The following is a 15283-nucleotide window of genomic DNA, read 5'->3' on the forward strand; positions in this document are numbered from 1 at the left end:
CTGTAAATGGAATGAAGGAGAAACCAAAACGAGAGTGTTTCTATCTTGAGGTAATCTTTATGGGGAGGGGGAGGGGGAGGGGGGCGCGGAAAAAGCTTGAGGGCATTACGACACACACATCTTTGTGGGTTGGCCATGATCATGTCCTCGTGCTCTCCCTCACGGTTGCCTCTCTCTTAGCTTGCTGCTGCTGCTGCTGCTGTTGCTGCACCGAAATGGAGGAGACAAGCGCATGTTACAGCCACATAATTGCTGGGCACTCCGCATCGATGGACATGAAGCAGCAGCAAGATGCCTCGCTGCGGAGCTACCATGGCTACCTGCCAACCATCCAATGTTGCTCCATCGACAACAGCGAGTAAAGGCGATGTCAGCCACCCTCCTCCTTTTGGCTGTAAAGTGCTGCTCCCTCGACCTGCAGTGGGACCTCGCTCCCATGGTGATCTCTCTCCCTCCCCTCCTCCTTCCACAGTACTGCCTCTGCCGGTTAACGAGCTCCTCGTGCATCCGCTGCCTGCGCCCATGGCGATGCACCCAATGGTTCGGCCGCTGGCCACCAGCCACCGAGACGAGGTGCGAGTAGCAGCGATGGCCCTACTACTCACGATGTCCCCTTCCCCCCATGGCGATCTCCTTTTCCTTTTCTTTGTTTAAAGCATGCATGTCACAGCTGGGAATCAAAGGTTGCAGCGGCTGCTATCATTGCCAGGCCATATATAACTTGCAAGGGAAGGAGAAAAGGTGACCATGCAATCCCTTTGCTTTGCTTTCAGGCTTCAGCACAACTCCGAATGCAGATGGATGCAGTTCCCCATGAGTACACCACTGTTACCTAAAGATGAGAATACTCAGTACAGTGGTCGATCATGACAGGATTTGGGATCACACAGTGATGCCCAACATGTCACGGGAAAGGGAAGATGGAAGGTTCCCCCATGACATGATTAGGACCATGGCACCAAATGAGACTTAACCCAGTCATTAATGGAAGGTTGTGAGTGAAGGCTAGCTGATGATGATGATGGCACTCACTATACCTCAATCATCATACACCACCAACAGTGGCAACCATGGTTGCAGGTTCCAGCTTTTTCCAGTACTAATAGCCAAGGAAGCATTTTTTTGCATCCTCTTATCAAACTCTTATAATGAGTATGATCATCTCCTGCAGTCATTAAGAAAAAAAACAAATTTTTTATTATGCATTTGCAAAATAAATTACCATGATCACAGTCTTATATCTCAGATCTTGTAAGAAAGAAATGAAGAGACTTTTCTAGTGACAAAAAACAAAAGAAAAAACCTTATTTGTTTGTAAAGTCTATTTTTGGGGATGGAAACTGCAGTGGTGGTAAAAGGTTACTTCAGCAGTGAAAACACTGTGATCTTGTATCTGTAACTTTGATGAAATAGTGACAGCCACAGTTTATTCTTGCAAGGCCTGATTGCTAATAAAGGGAAGTTTCATTTCAAACAGTTCATATGTCAAGAATTGCTCAACATGGCATATGCAAGCTCTGCTCTGCCATCAACATTTATTCCCCATATGTATCTCCTATTCTTCTTTTCTCTCTCTCTCTCTCTCTCTCTCTCTCTCTCTCTCTCTCTTGTGGGGTCTTTTTAGGTGATGCTGCAAATTCTGATCTGTTCAGAAACAAAGGGTTGTGATATAAATATGTTTGCACATGTTTTTCTGAACTCAATTCTCCCCTTGAAAATGTACAAACGCAAAGCTAGGGAACACAGAAATTAAAGACCTGAGGAAGTAGAACACTAGATGACAGAAACCACCACCATGGCAAAGGAGACCATAAAGCTTGCTCTTGAGAGTTGTATTATGACTTTCTACAGGGAGCTAAAGAATTCTGAGCCAAATCAGGGGTTTGAGGAAAAGCTGGACACACAAAAAAGGATTTGAGAGGGGGAGGAGGAGGAGGAGGAGGAGGAGGAGGGAACAACTCAACTCAGCATCCAGCTGGAAGAAAGGAGGAATATTAATTATGTCCTTTGTGTCACCATATCACTGCCACAGCTCAGTGCAGGAGGATGGTGGCCTGGCACTGGACTTCACCTCCACACACACATACACACAAATCAGATCCAAACTGGTGACATCTCCCTCACAGGGGAAGTGGCCGAGGATGAGACCCAACAACTCATGCATGGATGCTGCAGAGGTTGGACAGCATGAACAGTAGTGACAACAGTGGGACATCACATGCCCTGCTGACTCCTCTCTCTGTTTGTGTGCAGTCACAAGGTCAGAGACCTTGTAGCCCTCACGTACCTACTAGACATTGATTGCAAGCATTCACTGAGATCTGGATAACATGACTAGTAGGACAAACTGTTGTGTTGTGGATGTAAATGCAAGGCAACAGTCCACCACATCACTTGCAACCACAATTGGAACTCATCACACCAATGAAACTAATATGAACATCACCATTTGGAACTTGAAAATGGAATGCTTAATGACACCCATAAACAACAAATCCATGACAGACAGCTGCTCCACAAAGTCATGCATTGGGGTGCAATTCCCCTGATTTAGATTCTTGACAAACAAAGGTGACAACTGCAACGAATCGAACAACTACTTGGTTGCAACAAAGAAGAAAACAAAAGAAAAAAGAACTGTTAGAAAAATCTATTTTGACTCAAAAAAATGCAGCCTTACTTTTGCTTTTTTTTTTTCTTTTCCGGTCAATGCAAACCAATGAGTTCTTCACTCATGAAACAAAAAAATATGCCCGTTAAGTATTTTTTGTTCTTTTTTGTTCAAAACAGCACCAAAATTAGATCATTACAAATGATAATACAAAAATATCACTGCTGTCAGTATAATTATAATGGGAAAAGCAACAACAGACTCAGAAAATATAATGTGAAATTGCTATGAAATTATGCATCCAATATAGTGAAATTCGACTAACACAGCTATCAGTACACAATTCTCAACCTCATATCAAACATTTGGCAAGGAGATACAATCTAACATATCAAAGTGATGGCAACTAGGAAGCATTCTGCACTCAGTCTTTCTACTGACTATATAAACTTGGTCTTGATCCTGCACGGGAGCAGCTGTAGAAGGCCAAATGCACACAATCAAGGTGGTCATCAGCAAAGATCTCATTCTTCGTCCTCTTCATCGTCACCATCCTCCTCATCAGTTTCCTTGAAACATGAAAATGAATAATTATCCAACAGTTGATCCATCTCGATAACAAAAAGGAGACAACCACCATATACAAGCTAAGCTAGAAGGAGGTAGATGGACAAGAGTAGATGCAGCTATTCCCTGCCTAAAACAGAATAACATTTAATGGAGAAGTGCAGTTCTTGTGCAAGTCCTCAACAATCATAAGACAATGGCCTACAATTCCAATCTCATGAATACTGTCCAATTTGAACTTGGATGGCAGCACAGATTTAAATGTTACCAAACGAATACATTCATACTGCAAATAATAGAATATTCACTGTAGCTAGTCATTTCAGTTGAATTCAAACATAACATAAGACAATGACCATTGCTCAATCTTATCGAGAAGCTGAAACCTATGACTAACATCATTAGTCAATAACAACCTAAAGTTCTTTGGTTTTAAAAGCAAAATAGACAATTTAGATGAGGCAATCTGAGAAACTAGTTTCAGAGTTTGGGTCATTTTCAACAAGTAAATATTCTATATTTTGCCAAAACTATAGATGACGGGTTCAAATAGTCTTTGTAATGATACATAATGTGGACTACACAAGGATGTCCCATAACAAGGCACCACCTCTACAAGGGTGTAACTTCTGCAAAGGACGCATGATATCAAGTTTGGACCATGATACTACACGTCACTACACGAGAAAACAGACACTCTTTCGAACTTGATTACAACATAACAAGCTTGATTACATAAGGTTTAATTGTAATATTCTGTAGTTATCTTTGCTTATAGGTAACAGATTTGGCACCTTTCATCTAAAATACATAGTTTTCAAATATGAATTACTTGAAAATCCTGTTAATACAATCTGACAAAATGACAGATGGGTTCTTTATGAACAATATTATAATGTAAATTTGAACAAAATCTAGAAAATTAATTTTCATGTTTTGGTAATTACAAGATCACAACGGTCAAACAAAATCTTCAGGTTGGTAATCCTAATACTAGAAAATAAATTTGAAAAATCTGTACTCTGCATTTTCCCTTATTTGATTCAAGAAAATGAGCATTATTAATAAGACAAGTATAAAACATGGAAACAGGAAATGGAATTTAAATTTCTTCGGCATCTGAGATTACATAAGCAGTATTGGAATATGACTAGCCATTATTATGTGATAAAAAGGAGAGAAAATATACCTCTTCATCATCTTCCTCTCCATCAAAGTCATCCTCATCAGCTTCCTGTACCCGTAAAATAAAAAAGTGAGAAGCATTGTCAGTTGAAAAAATTGCAATTCAAATGAGTGAAAGCAAAATTCTCAAGAAAGAGGGAAAAAAAATAGGTAGACGGAGCAGAAACACGCTAGCTAGGAAAACATACATTGTTAAAGTATTTTAAGGGATTGGGCCAGAGGTCTTCCTTGATTATCTCAGCCACCTGCATCAGAAATGTAATAGCACAAGGCACTCAAAAGCTGTTCTTATTCAGTAGTCATGGTGATCTTCTGATAAGATAGTTCAATCAGATTTCAAAACAGGAAGCTGAACAAATGTCCATGACTAGTAGCGCAAAATCAGATACAATTTCACTCATCATCCAACCCAGTTATATAATACAAATATAACCAACAATTAGTTTGAAAGAAAATCAAGAAACATTACCTCATCCATAACTCCTTCTGAGAGGTCCTTTTCTTGATTGTCATTAAACCAACTGAAGAAACTGTTCAAAAAAAGGGGAAAGCGATGGATTAGGAACTAAAGCCAGAGATATAAGAACTCCACCAATATGCTAAAGATGAATCAGTGACACCAATTTATTGATGCAACCTAACCTGGTCTGTATATCAATCATATAAAGGATTCCTCAAAGAAACATACAGTTAAAATTGAGGTTAAGGATTACCTTTGGCAGCTCAATATCTATACTTCTAACAGGGCCAAGAAAATATGCACAGACATGCAAGTGGGGCATGGCAGGGAACATACAAAGCCATGTGAACCCAACATTACCATGCTAGGGAAATCCAAACGTTTGGCTCATATAATACACATAAAAAGTACAAGTTGCTTGGTAATTTGCAAAGAATTATAACAAAATCAAAGGGAAAATGATGAACCAGCAAGGTGCAAATATCAAATGATGGTGCAAGTATAAGTTGCTTGGATAAAATAATGAACCAGCAAGGCGCAAATATCAAACACTGGAGCTGTAGAATAACTTTAGCGAAACATAAAATTGAGATATAAACTCCATTTATGCCTATGCTACAATCATGCTCAATTTCCAAATACAACCCTTTCAGATAAGGGAGTTAAGAAAGCAGAAGTGGACAACTTCTGGGCACAAAGCAATCCATGAAATGAATTTTTTAGGGAAATAAGAACTTGGATGTTGACAGACAAGAATTCTATGACTAGATGCCAAGAAACATTAGTGCTTGACTAGAAGGAGGAACCATTACACGTAGATCCTGATATGAGAATGGCAGACACAAACATGACAACTCAAGCCATTGACTTCTACATAACAGATCACTGAGTTCTAAAATTTCGATGATTAAAATAAAAACACAACTAGCAATACAAATATCACCAAATACTAATTACTCAATGATGCAACATAGGATCACTTGTCAAACATTGTACAGACAAAAAAAAAAGACAGTCAAGATCAACAGCATCAACCTTTCCTCAGCAAAGAGCCGTTTGTTCCCCTTCTTCTTATGAGCATCACCATTGGCAATATGTTCCTACAAATATAAAAATACATAAAAATCACACCTACAACTTGGATAAAAAAATTAATAATGAAAACTTTGGGTGCTAACAAGAATGGTTTGCTCTCACCATGCCCTCCTTCCACTTGATTGTTGTGCCAGTTACATTGGTTGTTCCTTCATCAGTGAATGAATATGTCTTTGTCAGTTTTGTGTCCTCAAAATATGGGTTATTGGAGAAGTTCTATAACTTGCAAAAAAAATTTCAATTGGTCATGGATAAAAATAGAAATGAAAAGAAACTGCAGATAATGATCGGGCTACCATTTTGGTGCTCAGTAACTCACGAATGTAATGGAGTAGCCTGTCTTCATATCCTTAAAGTCTTCAACATCTAATGAACGCATGAACTTGAAAATCTACATCAATGGAAATCATCAAATTCCAAAACCAGTGCATCTATTAGAAAATAAAACAAATTTATAAATTTTTATCTGTTAAACTAAGGTTAAGGCACAGGCTGTAATTTGAAAAGATATTATCAAAGTTAGCTATATTTTGGCATCCTTCGTCGTTAACAGCTTATATACCTCCTGGTCCTTTTCTGATAATAGATCGCCAAGAGCAGGATGACTCAAGAACTGCATACCATTAAGAACAAAGAAAAGATGAACTTTTAGAGATGGCACAAAAGAACATTTGACACAAAAATCAAAGAATTAAAAACTAAGATACCGCAGTTAACCAGAAGTCAGGGATATGTTTGATGATTTCAGCCCTCCTGACATAGACAGGTCTACGAATCTCATTGTATTTCTGTTCCACCTCAAAAACTTTATCACTTGCTTCCTCATTGATCTATTAAGAAAAATCTAAATCAGCATGTTGCGAAAATAGGCAAAACACATAATCTAAAAGTATTCTGAGGCAAGAATGTTAACATAAGTAAACAGTACAAAAGGATAAATGCACAAGACACTGAAGAAACCATTGAAAAGTAATCACATACTACAATAATATAATGCCATTTTTCTCAGGTTCTTTGCAATTATCTACACAATGACAGTTATAGGCAAAAGAAAGAAATTAAAAGGAAAAAGAGGACAAACTATGTGTTCCTCCTACAAATAGTTCCAAGGAAGGTGAGAGAGCACAAGAAATCTGAACTAAGAAACAAAGCTTCCACCGCATCCTTATTACATGGGTAAAATTTCCAAAATCAGTATCATAGTTTCGCAGCAATTTCCTCGCAAAAAGCTGAAGCTTAATAACTATCCTTATTTCCTATCTTTATTTTCCTTACTTTAATAACTCTGCAAAGTTGGACACTAAGGTGAACCTAAAAGGAATGAGAGGTGGCAACAATTTGGCAATCTAATCAACCAATTGCTAGCCCTCATAATTGATTCTCGACTCAAAGTAACAATGTTTCTAGACATTTGACAGCAAGAATCAGAATGACACAACCTTGTTATGCCAAGAGACACACATTTGAGGACTCAATCCACTGTTATCCAAACAAATGGAGAAACCAAGAAAGGTTTCACAGCAAGCTAACAATTTCCGACTTAGAGATATGTCAGAAGCACTATGTATTAACAACCTTACAAGCAACCTTACTCTGCTCCAAATAATAAACTTTCAGCCATCTAAGATCATAAAACGACGAACATTGCAACGTGACCGAAACAAAGAGAGAGAGAGAGAGAGAGAGAGAGAGAGAGAGAGAGAGAGAGAAACCCGTCATCCAGAAACACCAACGTGCGTGACTACCCAATTCAGGGACCAAAAGAGAGGAATCCTCAAGCGAGTTCATACAATCATGTGGACAACAAACTATCCATCGAAAAGTTCTCAACTTTGAACAAGAAACGATACGAATCAGACAATCAATCATCATAAATTAAAAGAAAAAAAGAGAACATTTAAAGAATCAAATACGACGGTAACTTTAAAAAGAAGAGATGGAGAGAGGGGTTAAGATTTTTAAAAAAAAAGGTCTTTTTTTTGGCACAAGGAAGCATTACCTTCTCCAGCTCGTCTTGGATCTCCTGGAGCTTCTCGATGGAGAGGACGAGCTCGCCGTCGATATGCTCGGGTTCCGCACCCTCGGCTCCTTCCTCCGCGACCTTCGACTTCTTCCCCTTGTCGGCTCCCATCTCCTCTCCGCCGACGCCTCCGAAACCCTAACCCTAATTGACCTGCTCACCGTAACCCTAATTGACCTGCTCTTCTTCTCGTCGGCTGAGGAGACCAAACCTTCGATGGATACCGGACGCGAGAGCGAGAGCGAGAGCGACCTGCCTCCCTCCTCCTCTATCTCTACCTATATATACACCTTCCCGTCGCTGTTTGCTGGAGTTTCCCGTCACCACCTGTGGTAACATTAACTCGGTAGCGTCTCATCTGCACCGTCCAATCTCTGGGTCCGGGTACCTCTAACGGTAGAGATCGTTCTCCAGCGGGCAAGTGGGTCCCACGCGGTGGGCAGGCAGCGGGAGATATTTAAAACCCTAACCCTAAGGGAGCCGCCTTTTGTAGCCGTTGGATGGACGAAGCTGATGATGATCATGATTTCTTGTATCCTTCAGGGGGATGAATGATCATTACATCCACAATTATTTGTGGCTCTCTTTTTGAGGAATTGCTCTGCAATTATTACACCATATAAATCATTACATAACTAATTATGATTATGATTATTATTATTATTTTGTTCCAATTATTTTCACCATTTTACTTTTTTGGGAAAATAAAAATGTTTTAACAAACAAAATATTACTATTATTATTACAAACAAAATAATATAAGATTAAAAAAAGGTTGCATGCAGGATAAAATAATAATATGACTAGATAAATATCTAAATATTCAAAATATAAAATTAATAAATAATTATATAACATGAGAAAATAATACTGACAATCTTAAATTAAAGCCACTTCCAAATGTTATTCATCAATCAAGTGTATCTCAAAAATTGTACCAAATCATAACATCGTGGAAGCATTCCGACGTCATATTAAGGCATTAAAGAGATTTGATGAATCCATAAAAAGTTCATATATATATATATATATATATAGTATACTAGTTTGTCGTTAGTATGGTATGTATCGATATATTGATACATAGTATGTATTGGATCGGTATATACATTAAACCTTAATCATTGAAATATTATTTGTGATCGAAAATTAATGTTTGTTTTTGGCTAAAATTGAAAATAAAATATCACTTGTAATTAATAAAATTTATGATAAATTTTTTTTACCATTTATATTGACTATGAAAAGAGCTAAATGTGTTACATTATGAACACTATTTGAGAAAATCTCATCGATAGAGTCGACCAACAATTAATGACCAGATCTTACTTTCTCAAGCAAAATGTTAAAATTAGTAGCAATTAATTCCTTTGATGTTTCATCTAAATAGATACATTATACATTTTGCATTGCCAAATAACAGCTTCCAAGAGCAAAATTAGTTATCATCCCTAAAGATAGCTTATGCCTTGCACTCAAAAAACTTTGCTCCTTGATTTCAAGTGATGCATTTCTAAGTTCTAACTCAATCTTTTCTCCCTAATAGTCTCATATAATAATCCTGGACTAATTACATATTACTCTCTATAATTAATTAACTTTAATATTTTGATCCCTATATTTTTAAAAATTATATTGAGATCCCTATACTTATGAAAGTGAAATATTTAATTATAATTTTCTTTACGTCGTTAACATATATTGATAAAAATATCACACGTGCTTAGCAGTAAATCGAAGTAGGTAAAGTCAGCATATGATCAATGGTAAATCCTATAGTATTTCTATCGGTAGAGTCAATAACTTAAGAGAAACATGGTTAAATGTTTTATTTTGATAAGTATAGAGAATTCGATGTAACTTTTGAAAGTACAAGGATCAAAATGCTAAATGTAACTAATTATAATGAATAATTTATAATTAGCCCAATAATCCTTTACTCTTTTAAGATAAAACTTCTCTAACTATCTTACATAGTGATTGATACTATGGGAAACATCATCAAGTCATTTGATTGAATGATTGACATAACCTAATATTAGAGAAAAAATAGAGGTCTTTTCCATCATTTACTTTCACTAAGTTTTTCCTTATTTAATCCAACATCTTTTACTTAAAACAATAACAGAATAGATATAAATGCAAAAAGAAGGAATTTTTTGAGAAAATTTTCTAAGAAATGCATCTTAGAACCTCAAATTGAACTATTTCCAATGGATTAATTAATTAGTAGTAAAAACTTTTATGGTTGCAAACGAACAAATCACCTTCTTTTCCCAATCCAATGTATTGGCCACATTGATAATTTTAATTGAGTCAATGATACATAAATGGTTGTCATTTCATCATCCGGTGGAGTTCTTGTTGCGTTCCTTCTTGAACCTCAAATAGATTATTTATGTCCAATTAGACACATCGACAGTAAAATAACCTTTGTTTCTTAACATTATTGCTTAAGGTTAATATCAGTGACAAATGTTTTTAGAGGATGTTCTTAATGACAAAAGGTTATATAGTTCATAACTAATTCTTCTTTTATGATGGATCTCAAATGGTTTATCTTGATTAATTAGAGACATAAACAGTAAATCGACCTTCGATCATAAACCTATTGTAGTCTATAATCATAGATAAAGTATTTTAATACATAGAAAGCTTATTTCTAATGACAAAAAATGTGCTTTATCTCAATAAGATACTTGTTTTAACAAAAAAAATAGAGATATATACTCGTATTTAGAGAGATATTTTCATCATTTAGATTATTATATACATCATACGAAAAATATAATTAAAAATTCACATTAGTGTATTCGTCTATTTATTTTTTTTGAACAACTCAAAGTTTCCCATTATCTTTCACTTCTAAGTTCAACAAATTTAAATCTATTTTATCTATATAGTATATATTTCTCCTCGAAGTAAATAAAAAAAAAAGAGGCATTGGATTGCTTATATAGTGATTAAAATAATTTATCTTTTGTGGGCAATTTGAGGAAGTTGGTAATGGGACATCATTATGGTTAACCAATCATTTAATTCACCATCAAAATTTCCAAAGCCATTTCTTTGATTTGATAGCATGTGACCTAAAGCAGCTCATCCACATCTCTGCCTTCTCAAATAATTAGTTGATGACCACATAGCAAAAGAATTTGATCCCCCCCACCCCCCCCCCCAATCAATCAACTTAATGCAAATCAAAATCAAGCATTAAATTGTTAGAGAACTATTAGCTTCTAACAGTAGGATTTTTTTCTTTTTGTCACAATGTGGACTTAATGTGCCTCACATCACATCTAATGACAATGAACCTTGACAAGTGCAATAGTGATAATTTTGACGTGGCACCATTTTGGTTTTATTGTATCCATCACCTATGGCTTGGTTAGGTTGGGGGTGGGGTGGTGTCAACAACTATTTTCTAATCCTAAGGTCTCAATCTATGATTTGTTATGTGTCACATTATCAAAGAAGAGATTGATAAAGAAGTATTTTTCAATTGCATAATAATATCAAATGATGTTATTGTACTCTATTTTAGCAAAAATGATATATATTTTTTTCGAGCTTATTGATATTGAGAAGGTTTGGATCATGTGCTTGATAAAGTGAGTGATATATAATTTTTAGTTCCTTTAAATATTTTTTATTTGAAATATTAAGTTTTATTTTATGTTAAAAGTATTAGATTATATGATTATATCTAATTAGATAAGATATATTATGAACATGACTAGATTCTATTATGGTTATCGGTCAATAAAAAGAATAACTATTATTGTAGGATTCCTTATGATATGACAAAGTGACTTTTCTAATTACATGATTAAGAGATTACATATCTTTTTTCAGTAAATTTTTATTTTTATCCTTAAATCCATTGATCATATTGATTATATAAAAGATAAGAAGAGAGAAGAATATCAATCTAATTCTCAAATCTTACAGAAAAGTTTTCCTGATTTAGATCTATTGTTATTTGATTTGACATTAAAATTTTTCACACAATAAGTTCTTATGCTTAAAAAAAAAAAAAAGCTCTGACTCTGTGTGCAATTCTGACAACTGCATATCAGTAGTATAATGGGGAGAAAGAATTCCATGTTCTTCATCATTCAGGATCAAGAAGCATACAGCAGCATGATTAACTTCATCTCCTCTCTAGCTAGGAGATGCAGTACTCATTGACGTTCTTGTGCTTACAGCAGCAAGGAAATGTTGGTCTGCATGAGAGAGAAAGGATGAAGAAGCTTCACATATGACATTCCCAGTACAGTCTTTCTCGTCCTTGTGTTCTTCATCCGAATCGATAGACATCCTCGAGGTGCATGCAACAGAAATGTACACCCAACGCATTGACCACATTCATGACAGACCACTGCATGCAGTAAGCGGTCACAGAGAATCCAATTTGATGATTTGTTTTCTAGACAAACTTGAAGTGCATGGAGATAAGACACTGTTCGTGATCTGTAGTTGGTGTCAGCACATGAACATGATCTCTCATCACACCACTGGCTGTGTGTGTCATCCATGCAAGGTCATCATGTCGTGTTCGACAAGGAGCAAGACACTCAATGATCTAGCACAAGTATACTACACTTATATGAGTACATGAATCCTCCTTCGCCCCACATATCTTATACAGGCTGAACAAAGCTCACACCACTCAAACTGAAGAAGAGGATCGAAGATGACAATTAGTCCGATGTTGTGATTGCAGCAAACTTTGCGTGATAGGGTTCGTGTGAAGTTCGTTGGAATTTACACCTTGAGCTATTTCTGTGATCCGATCTCCCTCTATAGCAACTCAGCGGCAGCGTCGCATAGTGGGATGTCAACCGGGCATGCTCCTCCCTGTTCGAAGGTTTCGTCAAAGAGCCATGTCTCGAGCAAGGAAATGGGGATCGGAGCTTCGGTGGCCAGCTTGATCTGGCGTTGGAAAAGGCTGCTCTCCGATACCTCGGGCGTCGACGTCTCCATCTTGAACAATGAGTCGAGTCCCTCCGGCGATACTTCGGCGCTCTTGCTTGCCATCGTAGCCGAGCCCTCGGTGGAGGCTGAGCCGGCGCCACCCACCATGTCGCTTGCCGAAGCAGCTCGCGTCTTCGGGGAATTCTTCATCCATCCTTCGAGTAATCGAGAGATGTTCTCGGTGCTCGAGGCGTAGGTGGTAGTGGTGGCCGATGATGCGCCGGCGTGCGGATTCTGCAGGGACAGGGCCTCGCCGAGGGCTTGCTTGGCCATGTGGATGTCGGTTTGGACCGTCGTCTCCCACAGGCCTTTGGAGAAGGGGTAGTAGTTCGCCGAGAGGACAGCGTTCATGGTACCGTCGTCTTGGCCGCCCTGGATCTTCCTCAGCTTCTTCTTCAGATGGGTGTTCCAGAAGTTCTTGATGTCGTTGTCCGTCCTCTCCGGGAGATACGAAGCTATGGCTGCCCATCTGCATGCACGATCAGATCTCAATTACAGAGCCGGCCGGGCGGACAAAGGGATTCACACATTGGGATGCACCTGTTGCCGAGAAGAGCTTGGAGATGGATGATGAGCCTCTCCTCCTGATCTGTGAAGTTGCCGCGCTTGATGCCCGGCCTGAGGTAATTAGTCCATCGAAGCCTGCAACTCTTGCTGCATCGCATCAGACCTGGCCGTAGAAAAGGACAAAGGACTCGATCAAATCCCTGAAACCCTTCAGATCTAAGCACCCGAGTTCATGGAACATGTCGAAGGAGCTCGATCACCTGTGTTGGTAGGCACGGCTCTCCAGTTGCCAGGGCCATGCTCCTGGATGTAGGAGACAAGGACCAGGTCCTCTTCCGGAGTCCATGGCCCCTTCTTCACCCCTACTTTATCGCAGCAAGGTGGTCTTCCCATGCCGGGAACTCCTCCTCCTCCTCTTCCTCCCCCAGAAGCCACACCGAGAGCCGGCAGAGGTCCAAGGCAGCGTAAGTAACCTGGACACTGACACACACACACACACGAACAAGAGACCAGATGATGCAAGGAATTGTCCGCTATCTTTTGACCCTAAGAAGAGGCAAAAGGAAAGAGAGGAGGAGATGGAGGAGGCGGAGGAGGAGGTCAAAAGAGGACAGCAAGTAGCATTTACTCCCGAGGAGGGGACTTGTGAGCTCAGCTAAGCTTGCTTGGTGGATGAACACCCCCCACACCCCCGTCTCTCTCTGCAAAGGCCGAGCATTGAATGAGGCTGCGCCGGGGAAAACCCTTATCATGACACTGCTTTGAAGCTTAGATTCGGAGGCCATTTGTCCTCAAGCATGTCTTAGTTATCCTCAGTAACAACTACCAGGGTTAACAGCTCGGAGTTGTCTTGATGATGATGATGGCTTTCTTGTCCTGCAGAAACCCTAGCCATTTATTGCATGCAATTACTGCATGTTTAGGGTGAGGTGTTCCCATACGGTGCATGAGATGTTGGGTGACGACTTGCAGTCTTAAGAGCAGAGAGCGTGCGGTTTATCTACTCAACACCCTCACACTGTGTTCTTGGAACTCCTTTGGAGAACACATCATGCACCTGTATGTATCTGAGAGGATTGCTGGCCGGAGTAAATGAAGGATGACAAATAATTATCTTTCTTAATACATTAGGATATAAATATATGACACCATAATAAATGATAACATAGTCATTTACATAGTATTATTCTTCATATTCTTAGAGTTGCATGTATCTCATGTCTATACCTTTGATCAATTTGCATACTCTATCATGTCCTCCTGAAATCTTAATCTTTCAGGAGGACATGATAGAAGATCACTGATTATAGTAAATCAATGATCCCAGTAAATTAAGATATATTACATTTCTCAATCAATCTATGATTTAAGGAGATATGGGCTAGAGTGCATTTATTCATTACTATTTTGACGAGATAGTGACATGGGCATGGATGGGCCATCCGATCTGAATGGAAGATTGGAGTCAACCTAATGCCTTGGGTCATATGGTTGACCACATTACAATGTCATAGGCCTCCTCCAGTAGCCCAATTAGCATTGGAGATCAAAATGTTGTACACCAACTTGATCATATTCATGTCTTAGTCTTATTAGATTTTGATAAGTAAAAGTTGTTTATAGGGCTTTACCTCATCGAATGTTGGTAGATGCATGAATGGTGGATCATGTCAAGAATCCATCATCATCCTTCCATGTGGAAGACATGAATGAAGAGGAGCCCTATGTTCTTAAAGAGAGCTGTCCTTGGACTCCATCAATGGCCACCATGTGCTGCTAACTCGATGCAAGGCATGGCAGATGGGCACAGATCAGGTGCTAAAGGGAGAAGAGGAAGAATATTACACATGCATGGCTGTAG

At 38.4% G+C, this 15283-nt stretch overlaps 2 protein-coding genes across 2 annotated transcripts; both read right to left on the reverse strand.

The window, feature by feature from the left end:
• Positions 1-2873: 2873 nt before the first annotated feature.
• On the reverse strand, positions 2874-8202 carry LOC103992428 (NAP1-related protein 2). The gene is made up of 10 exons (XM_009412118.3): positions 7918-8202; positions 6626-6748; positions 6481-6531; positions 6238-6309; positions 6021-6134; positions 5859-5923; positions 4833-4893; positions 4552-4608; positions 4368-4412; positions 2874-3180 (listed from the first exon to the last, which is right to left on the reverse strand). The coding sequence occupies exons 1-10, from the start codon at positions 8047-8049 to the stop codon at positions 3136-3138; spliced, it is 765 nt and encodes a 254-aa protein (XP_009410393.2). The 5' UTR covers positions 8050-8202; the 3' UTR covers positions 2874-3135.
• Positions 8203-12493: 4291 nt separating this feature from the next.
• On the reverse strand, positions 12494-14135 carry LOC135643670 (myb-related protein 306-like). Its single transcript, XM_065160936.1, has 3 exons — positions 13683-14135; positions 13456-13585; positions 12494-13384 (listed from the first exon to the last, which is right to left on the reverse strand). Exons 1-3 carry the CDS (start codon positions 13813-13815, stop codon positions 12742-12744), a joined length of 906 nt encoding a protein of 301 aa, XP_065017008.1. The 5' UTR covers positions 13816-14135; the 3' UTR covers positions 12494-12741.
• Positions 14136-15283: the final 1148 nt, after the last annotated feature.

Source organism: Musa acuminata, chromosome BXJ3-7, assembly GCF_036884655.1.
Source record: "Musa acuminata AAA Group cultivar baxijiao chromosome BXJ3-7, Cavendish_Baxijiao_AAA, whole genome shotgun sequence".
Lineage (NCBI taxonomy): Eukaryota > Viridiplantae > Streptophyta > Magnoliopsida > Zingiberales > Musaceae > Musa > Musa acuminata.

Bases quoted from the DNA above. Each gene is read 5' to 3' on its own strand.
- LOC103992428 (XM_009412118.3), bottom strand. From the start codon at position 8,049: ATGGGAGCCGACAAGGGGAAGAAGTCGAAGGTCGCGGAGGAAGGAGCC. The intron at 4,609-4,832 runs GTAATGTTTCTT...TTTCTGATGCAG, and splicing joins CAGAAGGAGTTATGGATGAG to GTGGCTGAGATAATCAAGGA. The intron at 4,413-4,551 runs GTATGTTTTCCT...TTACGGGTACAG, and splicing joins CCTTAAAATACTTTAACAAT to GAAGCTGATGAGGATGACTT.
- LOC135643670 (XM_065160936.1), bottom strand. From the start codon at position 13,815: ATGGGAAGACCACCTTGCTGCGATAAAGTAGGGGTGAAGAAGGGGCCA. The intron at 13,586-13,682 runs GTGATCGAGCTC...TTCTACGGCCAG, and splicing joins AGCCGTGCCTACCAACACAG to GTCTGATGCGATGCAGCAAG. The intron at 13,385-13,455 runs GTGCATCCCAAT...TCGTGCATGCAG, and splicing joins CAAGCTCTTCTCGGCAACAG to ATGGGCAGCCATAGCTTCGT.